The 14,045-nt window shown below is 40.0% G+C and overlaps 1 protein-coding gene across 1 annotated transcript; it reads right to left on the bottom strand.

The window, feature by feature from the left end:
* Window positions 1-6,014: 6,014 nt before the first annotated feature.
* On the bottom strand, window positions 6,015-9,011 carry LOC132373317 (recombining binding protein suppressor of hairless). Its single transcript, XM_059936237.1, has one exon. It carries the CDS (start codon window positions 8,828-8,830, stop codon window positions 7,370-7,372), a length of 1,461 nt encoding a protein of 486 aa, XP_059792220.1. The 5' UTR covers window positions 8,831-9,011; the 3' UTR covers window positions 6,015-7,369.
* Between the last annotated feature and the right edge of the window lie 5,034 nt (window positions 9,012-14,045).

The raw sequence follows: 14,045 nt of genomic DNA, 5'->3' as shown, positions 1-14,045 counted from the left end.
GAGATCTTAAACCATTATTTTTGACAGTTTTGTCCAATTTTATACTTGTTTTTGGAGAAGAGGATTTGCCAACCTCTTCACTCCACAGTTAGAGTCCCCCTACTACTTTGGAGGTGAAGTTTCTATCATAAAACCTGGCAACTTTAAGGCAGCCGTTTCTTTCCCAAAAGGGTAAACAGCATCCTTGAGGATACCTGAGACCATATTTCTCTGGAAATCAGAAGATAGAAGTTCTTTGAAAACTGTAGGCCCTCTTTCACCAGCATTCAAGCAAGTATTTTTGACTTTGGGTTCAAGAACAACTGATTCTGAGCCCCAAACAGGGCTGTGATCCTTGAGGGACAAGTCCCTCAAAGTTGGCTGGTTTAATCCCCAGAGAATTAGTTTCCTAAGGTCTTACACTGTGATAGCCGCTCTCCCTAATATGTTAGTCTTCCCCATTTTCCCTTCTACACACACACACACACACACCCCTGTATGTGAACATAAACATACCAGCAATTTGCTTTCTAGAGCAATCCAACTCTGGCCTCAGTGAGACCAGTAAACTATATCTGGGGTGCCCTAACGTAGGCCTGGATGGGGCTGCTGCAGACATTCTCCAAGTGCCAAAATCCAGGGCCACACCTTATTCACTGGTTCAGTTGATTTGTGTTGAAGCACTATTATGGAGGCTGGCACTGTGCTAGGGGCTGGAGATATGGTGGGGAACATGCCACCTACGGTTTCCACCCTAGAGGAACTTACAGTACCAAGGAGTAGACACAAATAAATAAGCACTTATAATAAAGTGTTATGGAAATAATGGCAGGAGAGGTACAGGCTGTTAATAGAAACTTATACAAGACAGGAGCACTTAGTGTAGACTTGGGGGATCAGAGGAGGCTTCTTGGAAGAAGTAATGTCTGAACTGACTAAGGAATGAGTCAGAGTTAGGCAGGCAGCTAGTTTACACTGTGTATTATTCACAAATTTTCAAATCAAGGCTGAGTTTTAACTCGGCCTCCCACCCATTCAACTTCCTTCTAGATTACCTCCTTTATTTTGCCTCCTTGCCTCACTCTACCTATGTAATTTGGTATGTGATCTTCCAGTAATGTTGGCTAATTTTAATCCATCTGAGGCAGACGGATTTAGAAAGATAAGGATACAACAATAAAAACGATCCTTGACTTAATGATTGAGAAACAGAATCCCAAATTTCCTGACAGCTTCTGAGTATGATATATAAAACCAGTTGAGTGAGCATCTCTAGAAGAGATGCATGCCCCTGATGGGGGTTGGACTAGATCACCCTGAAATTCTAGTCCTGGTCTACCATTGAGTAACTGGGAGATGCTGGGCAAGTTTCTTAATCTTGTTGGTTTTTTTTTTTTTTTAGTAAAAAGAAAGGGGTAAGTCAGTCCCCAGTTGCCTTCCACCTCTAGTAAGAAGTAAATCAAGTTATTTTGCAAAGCTAAATACAAATAATCCAGACTGGGCAGTGTCATGGAAAGCAAGCTGAGGTCTGTACTAAAATGAGAAAGAGTCTACCTACAGTGCCATGGTAGGGTTTAGGAATAAGACTAGAAGGCTTGCACCCTACCCCAGCAGCTCTCTCAGGCTTACCCTGCACTTCTCTCACAGGTCTCCTTCCTACATGTGGTTGAAGAAGGCTTTCATTATGTCCCTATAGATTGTACATATTTATAAATTTTATTGATTGAATCAAATCCATTTGTTTCTAGGGAGAGACAGTAAGGGGCACACATTGATTGTTTTATATCCCCACACTTGCTACTCTGCCAAGTTACATTACATTCCTCTCTCTCAATACCTTTCCTTGAAGTACCCTTGCTTCTAACTAGGACTAGGTAAACACCTGTAGTAAGTGAGGTAGACCCACTCTAGGGCCCACTACAGGGGTCCAGATGCTATATGCAAGTTCAAACCAAATGCACTGGTGGCCACTAACTCCAATATAATGCAAGTCCTAATAATTCCCACAGCAAACCTGATTCAGAAGACTTGGCTGAAAAAAAAAAAAAAGAGGAAGACTTGGCTGAATATGAAGGTCTTAAGTACCCTTGAAGAGTCATCCCAACATTTCAGGTTTCCAGTTTTAGAATAAGTGACTTCCCTTTTAACACTTCTGCTGGGGGTAAAAAATAGTAGACAAGCTTTTCATTCAGCATAAGTCCAGGATTCTTATACGATCCAGGGAGCAGGGGATGGTTGGCCCTAGAGAAGGGTGTAAGACACCCATAGCTTATAGTGGGGGGGAGGGGAGCAGGGGATGTCAGGTTGGTTTTCATATCATTTGGAGAAAATTAAGTGAATGACTGAGCTGTTCATAAGTGACAAAGGTACAAGATAAATGTTTACCACGGAACCATTCTAACCTGCCAATGGAAGAGAAGGATACCTTAAAGTTAATGTCAGGTCACTAGCTCTTTCAAACTAGAAGCTTCCCACTGTCCTAGATTTGAAAGCCTTCAGTAATATAGAAGAAAAAATAAAATAATACCAGCAGCCAACACTTATTGAACACTAAGTCCTGGGCTAACTAAGTATTTACATCCAGATTTACATATATTATCACGTTCAAGCTTATGAAGTGTTATTTCTCCCATTTTGTAGAAGAGGAAACAGGCTCAGAGAGGTTATATAACTTGTCCGAGGTCACACAGCCATTAACCCTGATGTGAGCCAAATTTGCCTCAAGCAAGTCATCCAACCTTTGTCTCTGGATGTTGTTCTGCACTTTGATCAGGGACAAATACAAGGGTGGTGTGGGTCACTGCCCTCTCAGCCTGAGAAGGCTGGTCCCTCCACATTGGAAGACTCCACTGCTCTTGCTGCAACTAAGTGGCCACTTGTGCCATTTCACGAGGGCTCTTGACACCTGCTCTTCTCAGATTGTCATTTCCAAGATGGTACTGTGTGTAGTGGTAAGATGAGGATAATTATAACTTGCCTCTCAGAGTCATTTTGAGGATTAAGAGAGATAATGCCAGCAAAGAGTTTTCCTCAGAGCAGGGTATCATGATAAGCTTGGAATAAATGGCAGTTTTAAACACAATCAGTCCTATTACTGATTCCATGTGTCCTCCACCACTTATATCCTATCTCTACTTCTCTTCTCTAGGCCAATTCCCTATCAAAGTTATGAGCCCATGATTTTTTTAAATTAGCCTTTGGAGTAGCCTTTCAAAATCCAAGTAATCTTATCTACTCTATTATTACATACTCACATTGTCTAACCACTGCACTCCTCTCAATCCAGTTAAACCAAAATGGTTTGCAAATCCACAAACACGAAATGATCTTCGTTGCCCCTGTATTGTTCATTCGTTTTAAGAAATGTTGGAGACGGGACCCTGGGGAGACTAGAGAGTCCTGTTTTCATAAGAGAGATCTGCAACTCAGGTTAAAATCAACCTCACCTTTCAATCTCTACTCTAGAGACTGAAACCTCTCCTAGACAATATTTCTAGAAGGGGAAAGCGTGCCCTGGAGTGTTCTCCCTGTCTTTTCCACCCAAGCAATTCCCATTAGTCATTTGAAGCTCCCTTTAAGCATGATCTCCTCCAGGAAGCCTTTCCCGCCTGAATCACTCCCATTCGAAGTGACTGTCCTCTCAACTCCCACAGCCTGTGTGCTTATCAGCCTTTATTGTCATTGTGCCTGATGACATTCCTCCATAGACTCCGTGCTCCTTGAGGGCAGGGACATTGTTCTCATTTCTGTTCCCCACCCATAGCACCTTGCAATCACAGAAAGTGTTCGATAATGTTTGTGAGATGAATGGTGCATAGTTTCTGGCTTTCTGAAGGAAAGGTGCTTTGTCAGGCATATTTTCCCCTTATAGCAATGTTGTTTATGTTGTTCTTAAGTGGCTGTCAAAAGGAGTGCTTGATTATACATTGAGTAAACCTTACCTGTGCTACAGATCCTGAGGTCTCATCTGCTTTTCTCATTTGCCTTAAGGTTTGTTCATACCTTAAAACAAGTGAACAAACAAGCCAAACACGTACATACATGCATGCACCCTTTTATTGTTTTTCCTTATTATATAAGCAATATATGCTCATTGTAAAAGACTAGAACACATGAATAACAAAAGTGAGGAAATAATAGCATAATTCTACCACTCGGAGATAACCACTATTAATATTTTTCTGGCTATACATGCAAAGTTTTCTTTATCATGTATATGCTTTAAAAATGGGTCATAAGGACTTCCCTGGTGGCCCAGAGGTTAAGAATCCGCCTGTCAATGCAGGGAACAAGGGTTCAAGCCCTGGTCTGGGAAGATCCCACATGCCGCAGAGCAACTGAGCCCGTGTGCCACAACTACAGAGCCTGTGCTCTAGAGCCCGCGAGCCACAACTACTGAGCCTGCATGCCACAACTACTGAAGCCCACGCACCTAGAGCCCGTGCTCCGCAATAAGAGAAACCACCGCAATGAGAAGCCCGCGCGCTGCAGCAAAGAGTAGCCCCCGCTCGCCGCAACTAGAGAAAGCCTGCGCACAGCAACAAAGACTCAACACAGCCAAAAATAAAATAAATAAAGTAAATTAATTTTTAAAAAATTCTCTAAAAAAGAAATGAGTCATAGTGTTCTTTTTTTTTTTTTTTTTTTTAATTCACAAAAAAATTTTTAATCAGCTGACAAAAGAACTACTAGTAAACAATAAGCCACAACAGACAAATCATTTCAGTCTTTAGTTTGTGGTATGTAGAATGTCATAAAATAATGGGGGGAGAATGCCTGTATATTCTTGGACTTTTCAAAAAAAAAAAGAGGAAAAGGGTTTACAGTCTAATATTTCAATTATCTTATTAAAATAAACAAAGAGCCAAAATTAGATATAGTTAAACAGTAAAAAAGCAAAAGTTCATTTTAATAAAGCCATAAACTTGAAAAAATTATTTTGAGTTGCAATGCTGGGTAGGAATAGTTTGTTCTTCAAAAGCATCTCATCTGTTATCAGTTAATTTAATATAATTTGGTAACTAAATACCAAACCTGGGAAGTGGAGGAAACTTGTGGCCCATTCAAAGTAAGGCAGCACTGAAAACATTTCGGCGCTCTGAACAAAAAGCACTGTGTAAAGACTACTTCCAGACTCAACAGAGAGAAGAATAAATACTACTCAGAAATAAGCAAGTTTGCAAGAAAAAGCCAGTAAACAGTTAAAACAAAGAAAGATAAGGCCACAATGAATTCTGCCCTTGGTCACTGAAACAGATTTAAAGTGTGAGGCAGGATTAGCTTACAAGAGAAGCTAGTGACGGGAGCAGACTTAAAGAGAGAAAGGCTATATATAGTATAATGCAGCCTGTGAGTAATTAAAAAGGCTTGCAGTAAAGAGAAGACCACAATAACTTTTATTTAACCACTAACATGTTTTACAAATGACTTCCCCCTTGAAAACTGAGGAAAAAGTGATGTAAAGACGTTAGGAATTGTATTTACAATGGCAGAGTCTGAGCAAAAGAATGAGTAATGAAGATATCAAAGCTGGGGGTGGAGGGGAGTGGGGGGAAGCTACTAACAATGATGTTTTAAAAAGTCTACTGACGGAAACTTTTCAAAATAGCCCAGGACACCAGAAAGACAATTTCTGTATGGAAACTGCAGGAAGTTACAGTTTTGCATTCTTAAGGTACTTGTGGCTCCTGTTTTGTGGGACAGTAAAAGCTTACCACAATCTAGAGGTAGTTTTTACTCAAAGAAAGATGATTGTATTACTAGACCATGTCCTGTAACATTACACACATAGTTCCTGTAGAAAACGTAGCCCAATGAGTCTGCTGCAATTTCTAAGAAACCGAACACAGGCATGCCCAAAGTGCAGGAACAAAACCAACGTAAAACTGGTGAGCCCAGCACACACAGCCAGCACACAACCCCGAATGCAACCAAATCTTAACTGAATGGAGAAGAAATGCTTTCCAAGTAGGAGACATTTGTGAAGATGCTCAGTACTGGGGAAGAGAAAACAAAAAAAGGCAGGGAGAGAAATGGAAAGATAAAGTACATTTGCATTTTTATAATCTTACAGCTATCTGTTCCTAAAGTACTGTCTTCCAGCTATTTTAGTTGGTCATCTAGTAAAAGCATCTTGTTTCAAGGTTACAATGATGTTTTGGCCTAGGCTACCCCCCACACAAAAAAGTAAATAAAAACATGCTTTTGCTGAGATTTTCCTCATTATACAATAAGGGCACCATCTACCAACCGGTAGCAAATACTTCTGATGATATTTTTTTGCCATATGCCAACAAGGCAGAAAAACACCCTGCTGAATGAAATCACTGGGAATATTCTAACTTCAAAATAAAATGTTTAACTTACACATAATACAAGTTATGTACAAGATTAGGAGGAGGGAAAACCTGAACAAATCCTGGACCGCGTAGATACATTTCTGCACAGGAAAAGGGAAGGGAACACTGTAAAAACCAACATGTTCCACGCCATTAACTCATTAATGACTAAATGGCCACATTTAATTCCAGGTAAATGTTAGAACCTCTTGGATTACAACTATAAATACATTTTTTTAAAAAAAGGAACACACGGAAATAACTATCAACGGTGTCTGAGAACAGAGACTAAGTCAACGTACGTTGCATGTATTGCAGGCAAGGCAGAGGCATTTTTTTTAAAGCTTTTGCACAGACTTCAAATAATCTTAAAAGAAATATGCAGGCCTTTACAAGATTTGACTTGCTGAAATCAAAACACCTTCCACTCATGAAAAGTCATAAGACTTCAGCTTTTAAAGAAAATAATAAAATAAAAAGAACAGTTCCAGCCTTAGACCAAAAAGACCTGGAGGAGTATGGCAATTAGATTAAACAAGCATGGTCAGGCTTGGAACCTGAATGTACTTAAGAGCAAAAGCTCAAAGGGGGTGGGGAGGAGAACAACCTATTTGGTAACAAAGGTGTACTATATATACTGTGATATAAAAAAGGTATGGTGAAAATGTACCTTTTACTAAAGCTTATACAAGTTCCTTGGTCCATAAAAACTATGTTAGATTTTCGTCTTCTAGTTTGATTACCTTTTACTCCAGCCACATCTCTATTTCTTGCCCATTTAAACAAAACCAAACAAAAGCCAACCAAACAAAAATAACAGCTGAAAAAAATCAATTTCCAAAAGTTTGCACATTTTGATGTTTGTTTGTTTGTTTTACTGTGGCTTCTGCACTTCAAATCAGCACTTGCAGGTAATGGGGTTTTTGAATAGTATCACCGGGTATGAAAAGTTTTCCCAAGAAACCACAAAAGATTGTTCATTTTTTTCTTTCTTTTTTTGTCAACATTTTGCCGCACTCAAGTCAGTGTAAGTCCTAGCAAAAAGACGGTAGTTAGGACACAACTGTTGCTGTAGATGACGTGACATTGGTTGAATTTGTGCTGACATTTGTGTAACTCCCCTCGCTGTTTGTGTTTGACTCATTAGGGGGCACTTGGCTGGAGTTGGCTCGAAGGATTGCTCCCGCCGCACTGCAATGTGGCCGTGGCCCCGGTTCTGGGGTGTAGGTAAAGGTAAGGCTGGTGGAATAAATGATTCCATCATTACGGACCAAAGTTACTGGAACCTGCACTCGCTGCCGGACCCATCTCCAACCTTCTCGGAATGCAGAAATGTCTGGGACAACACAGAGCATACTCTCTCCACATCTGTACATAGTTTCAGCTTCTACATCCCCAAACCACACTCGTAAATTTGGAGTGAAATTCTGTCCTGTAAGTTCAAGCATTGCTACGTCCCCACCGCCATTCAACTGAAGACTTTCTACAACAGGCACCGGTGTGACTGGGGCAAGGACAGGGCCCATCCCCTCGTAAAATGTATACTCTGCCTTATCCGTACTAATGATTGTCCAGGAAGCGCCATCATTTATCATCTCTTTATTTGGTTCTTTTGGGCATGGAGTGGCCTGAAACTGAATTATTCTTTCTTGAGAAAGGCACAAGTACATTCTTTCTGTATCCTTAAGGTAAAATGCACATTTATGGAGCTGTGACACAGGATCATCTGCATCCAGTAATGCGGTCTGCTTATCAACTTTCCTAATTATCAATCTTGGGAGTGCCATGCCAGTAACTGAACACACAAGTTTGACTGTTTGTCCATAATGGATGTATCCATCGCGGACTGTGAATTCTTCTCCTTCTGATTCATCGTCATCCAAGAGATGAATATAAAATGCTCCCCACTGCTGAGAACTGGCATGGAAATTACCTCCTTCTACATGCAAGTATCTGGTACTAACTGTCTGGGATCGAAGTCGATTAAACAGAGCCACCTTTGTTCCTGAGGCAATGCATAAGTCAGCATTTTTCAATGACTGCTTCTTTTTGGAAGGTTTGGAGATGACTTTTATCCGCTTGCTGAGGAACACACCAATGTCATCACTATTGCCATAGAACATCTTCACAGAGAGCATGAAGTGCTTTCTCTTGTCTGAATCAGATATATACAATGTTTTGGCCGTGCAATAGTTCTTTCCTTCCAAGTTCAGCTGCTGCATTTCTTGGCCACTATTTCCTATTCCAATAAATGCACATGGTTGAGACTCTTGTTCAGAACAACCATCACGTTCCATTTGTTCTTTTTTTTTCTTCCATCCACTGCCCATAAGATATACACAAGGAGGAGGGCAAAAAAACCTTTTTTCATTTCCATATGACTTCTGTGCAACTTTTGCATGAAGAATAAGTACTGTTTGATCCCCTCGCTCTTTTAAATAATTTCGCATAGCTTCCCTAGTAAGTCGTTTAGGTGGAGGCCGCTCACCAAATTTTCTTTTAATCCACGCCATGGTACTTCAAGAACATGTTAAGGTAAGCCACAGGCTGGAACACTTCGATGCACCTCAAAACACCTCAGCCAGTGTATCTGTATCATTCTCCTTTCCTTTTGAGATCATAATGGTTCCGAAGAACTATAATGCTTCCATTTGAATGATAGTTTCATAATTTCAATGACCTGTCACAACAGGCGCCATCTTCCACAAACTCAGTCATAGTGTTCTTATGATACTTTTTTCTCTTAATATATAAGTACTAAATATCTTTTATGTCATATTTAGATCACATAGTTTTTATTGTATTAATACGCCACATTTTATTTATTCTTGGCTGGTTTTATTCTTTCCAATTTTTAGCAATTATCCACAGCACTGCAAGGTGGTTAAATGTTTAAGTTGTTCTTTTTACCTTAGGATAAATTTTTGAGAATAAAAATGCTGGTTTAATGGGCATACATAAGTTATGTGGGTTTTTAAAATTTTTAATGAGCTATGAAATTACCCTTAGCCCCCATAATCAGTGTATGAGTACCCATGTCCCTGAGTTCTTGCTAACCCTGGACACTTACACTAAAAATGAAACAAAGCAGGGACTTCCCTGGCTGTCCAGTGGTTAAGACTCCACACTACCAATGCCAATGCAGGGGGCACAGGTTCTATGGGGGAACTAGGATCCCACATCCCACGTGGCCCAGTCAAAAAAAAAGAAAAAGAAACAAAGCAAACAAGATACTTGGTCATAGCAAAGTCATTGTTTTACTTGGCATTTCTTTAACCACTGCCATTTCTTTACTTGGCATTTCTTTAACCACTCTTTCATAAGTATATTGATGCTTTTCTCTTTTATAAAGTGAGTATTCTCATCTTTTGCTTATTTTTCTATAGAGTAATTTGAATGCCTTGCTTCATATGGGAATTAGGTTAGTACCCAGATTCCTGGGACTCAAAGCCCTCTTCCGTAATGATAGGTGTTGAATGAGGTTTTGTGTGCGTGCATGTGAGTAAGTGTGTATCCTTGAGCATGGCATTTATGAGTAGAAAAAATTTTTCTGAGGCTACTTTGATGTTAAAATTAATGTATGATTTACTAAAGTTGTAACTAAGAACGTATTTTTTCTTTAATAATTGGTTCATTTTATAAATCTATTACATCCATAAAATTTAGCAAATTTTATCAGTTTTTAAGGGGGAACTTGATTAATATTTGGTTTGCTAATTAAACTCCCTTGAGAAATTTAAACTGCATTTGTAAATTTAATGTATTTAATTTTCTTTGAAAACACAACTGTGTGATAAACAAACCTTAAATAATAAGCTTTATAAATCAAATAACAACATATAAATATGGCAAAGTCAAGTTATCTTAAACTTTCTAATACGGTTTATGAATTTAGCACAATTTTCTTTTACCTTAAAATCACAAATCTAATAAATATTCATTATACATTTAAAACTTGGAATTATAAGACAAATCTGTTAGTCTATTTGCTCTTTAATATACCAAATTCTCTTCCTTGTTTTAAGTAAAGGAAACCCTCGTTTTATTGTGCTTCGCTTTATTGTGCTTTGCAGATACTGTGTTTTTTACAAATTGAAGGTTTGTGGGAACCATGTGTCAAGCAAGTCTATCAGCACCATTTTCCAACAGCATTTGCTCCCTTCATGTCTCTGTGTCACATTTTGGTAATTCTCACAATATTTCACATGTTTTTATTACTATTATATTTGTTATGGTGATCTGTGATCAGTGATCTTTGATGTTACTACCACCACTTACTGAAGGCTCAGATGATGGTTAGCATTTTTTTAGCAATAAAGTAGTTTTAAATTAAGGTAAGTACATTGCTTTTTAGACATCATGCTATTGCACACTTAATAGACTACAGCATAGTGTAAATGTAACTTTTATATGCACCAGGAAACCCCAAAATTCATGTGACTTGCTTTACTGCAATATCCACTTTGTTGTGGTGGTCTGGACCCAAACCTGCAGTATCTCTGAGGTATGCCTGTACTTAAAATACTAGATAGCTATAGACTATTCCCAAATTTAATTCAAAATAGTAATAACTCAGGGTTTGGTTTATTTGACCACCTCTATACTTAACTCTATATCTCCTCAGACATTTACCTATGAAGGAGGAAATTATTTCCTCCCAAGTAATTCGACATTGCCCTGTTGGGTAGCTGAGGTTGTACGTAGACTTGAGACTTTGGGTGGGATAAGAATATTTATAGCTGTAGACATTGTCAAATGACAAATTAAACAATTTAGTAATGAGTTTGATGTCTTTTATTCAAGGGAAAACAATGCGTGGATTGGGGGAGTACAGTGCCTCACAAACAGCGTAGCACCCTTCACAAGGTATTTTGGGTAACAGTGAGTTTTACAAAGCGTTACAAGTTCCATCGTGGAAGGAAGGCATGGTTGATTTGGGTTGTATATCTGACCTTATTTAGAAAGATCAAGGAACAAGGAAATGAGTCCAGAGTCCAGAGCCGGCCTGATATATGGGATTGTCTGACTGGATACACTGTGTCTCTGCTCACATGGAACATTTACAGAAACATGAAAGTTTGCTGATGTAGCACCCCGGACAGGAGCGGCTCCATCTTGGGCCTGGAGGTTTATTTCAACACGTCTAGGATGAGTTTTCTCACAATGATGGAGTACTAGCATTACAAGAAGGCTCTTTTTTTTTTTTTTTTTTTTGATTTCGTCAAGGATTATCTTATTATTTTTTTTTTTAACATCTTCATTGGAGTGTAATTGCTTTACAATGGTGTGTTAGTTTCTGCTTTATAACAAAGTGAATCAGTTATATATATACATATGTCCCTATATCTCTTCCCTCTTGCATGTCCCTCCCTCCCACCCTCCCTATCCCACCCCTCTAGAAAGCTCTTTAATGTCCCTATGCCAGATAAGGGGATCTCATACAATCCCCTGACCCTGCACTTGAGTGTGCAACCCCTAATTTTCACGTATGAGTTAAGCCCACACCCTCATCCACATTGCTTCACTAACTGATTGGATCCAGTGGATCATATATAGTTATATTCTAGGCTGAATGATTTTCATATTCTTCCTATCTGTAGTGCTACAAGTCTTACAGGTATTCAAATGACATCTGTTTGGATTCTGTAAAATCTATGTTTGTCTGATTCAAAGGTCAGAACTCTAACGTCATTCTTGTGATAACAGATAACACTTTTTTTTTTTTTTGGCCTAGGCAAATAAAACAAGATAAGTACAAAGTTTTAAAGTTATTGCAATAAATAATCACTGGCAATTAACCAGGTTTAGTTCAACCATAGAGTTCTCCTTTCCTTCTTGTCTCCCATCTTCTGCAAATCACCACAATCATATATTATCACTTCACTGATAAATGTTGAATCCCTAGTTTGATTGGCTAGAGGTTGGCTCTAAGTAGGGAGCTGATCTCAGAACTTGGAAATAAAGTTAGAAATAGGGACTTCCCTGGTGGCGCAGTGGTTAAGAATCCACCTGCCAATGCAGGGGACACGGGTTCAAGCCCTGGTCCGGGAAGATCCCACATGCTACAGAGCAGCTAAACCCATGCACCACAGCTACTGAGCCTGCGCTCTACAGCCCATGTGCCACAACTACTGAGCCCATGCGTCTAGAGCCCGTGCTCCGTAACAAGAGAAGCCACCGCAATGAGAAGCCCATGCACCGCAACGAATAGTAGCCCCCGCTCGCTGCAACTAGAGAAAGCCCACGTGCAGCAACAAAGACCCGACCCAACACAGCCAAAAAATAATAATAATAAATAAAAATAAAAAATAAAGTTAGAAATAATGTCCCTCTCTAAATGTGAGGTGAGTCATTTTAGAAGTAACCCTACCCAAGAAATGGTTTGCTAGTGTCACGCTGAAGTGTCATGAGAAACTCCTGAGTTTTATTTGGGCGAGACAGGTCCCCAAGAAAGCAAGCCTGACATGTGATGTGTGTACATTACATGCATGCACTTACACTGCAACAAGTTTGAGTACGGGAGGGTTCTGACAGAGGGGTGACAGGTCACATGGAGCCTAGGAAAAGGTAGCCAAAGAGGAGAGCCATGCCAGATGGTCTGCTGCCCTACCCAGCAGAGAGGCTCTTCTAGCCCTAAGGGCTGCTGCTGATCCTCAGGACCCCATAGTTCTAGTGTGGAGAGAGAGAAGTTCACTCAGGGTACTAATTTGTTGGAAATATTCTTTAAAATCATCTCCTTCCTTTGTCTCTAAACCTGTCCTCACTAAACAACACTCTGATCAATAATAGGGACTCCAGGTGTTCTTGGTCTCACCCAGAATAAGTGCTATGAAAATGCCCTAGATAGCTTTCATACCCAGAAGTAGTTTCTCCTGTAAATTGGGTTCTTGGTTTGTAGATCAGCCTCCTCCCAGAGTTTTATCTTCTTGGATAATAATGTCTGGAATTAGATGTAAGGACCAGCAAAGCTGAAATACAGAATTGGCTGAGGGATCCTTTACCATCAGAACCCACCAGTGGGGTTCAGCCTGAGGCAAGTGGCCAGTTGACCTCCCTGCTGACTTTTCTTTAGCTATACTTTGACTATGAATCTGGTGAATGTAGAATTCAGGATCCGTAGGTTCTGATCTTTCAGTGGAATAAAACTAGTTTTTATGGAAGTGGAAAGAAAAGTTCAGATAGGGAAGAAGTTGGTGATTTTATGGCAAATGGAAAAGCTATCATATAGGGAAAAGGTGAGTCTTGTTGAGGCTTTGGGAATAACTGGTTTCTGTTCATAGCAGAGACAAAAAGAAGATCAGTAGCGTTTAAAGTTGCATGTTGGGACTTCCCTGGTGGTCCAGTGGTTAAGAATCCACCTTCCAATGCAGGGGATGTGGGTTCGATCCCTGGTCGGGGAACTAAGATCTCACATGCTGGGGGGCAACTAAGCCCGCGCGCCACAGCTACTGAGCCTGTGCACCTCAACGAGAGAGCCCGCGAGCCACAAACTGCAGAGCCCATGTACTCTGGAGCCCGCATGCCACAACTAGAGAGAGAAAATCCACACGCCACAGCTAGAGAGAAGCCCGCACACCACAGCTAGAGAGGAAAAAAACCCTGCACGCCACAACTAGAGAGAAGCCCGCATGCCTCGACGAAGATCTCGCATGCCGCAACGAAGACCTGACGCAGCAAAAATAAATAAATAAATAAAGTTGCATGTTATTCCTAACAGAGCTTGCTCTT

The sequence above is a fragment of the Balaenoptera ricei genome, chromosome 10 (assembly GCF_028023285.1).
Source record: "Balaenoptera ricei isolate mBalRic1 chromosome 10, mBalRic1.hap2, whole genome shotgun sequence".
Taxonomy (NCBI): domain Eukaryota; kingdom Metazoa; phylum Chordata; class Mammalia; order Artiodactyla; family Balaenopteridae; genus Balaenoptera; species Balaenoptera ricei.
This window is presented reverse-complemented; position numbering and strand designations above follow the sequence as displayed.

What these genes read in the sequence shown, in the direction of transcription:
- LOC132373317 (XM_059936237.1), bottom strand. Translation starts at nt 8,830, where the DNA reads ATGGCGTGGATTAAAAGAAAATTTGGTGAGCGGCCTCCACCTAAACGA.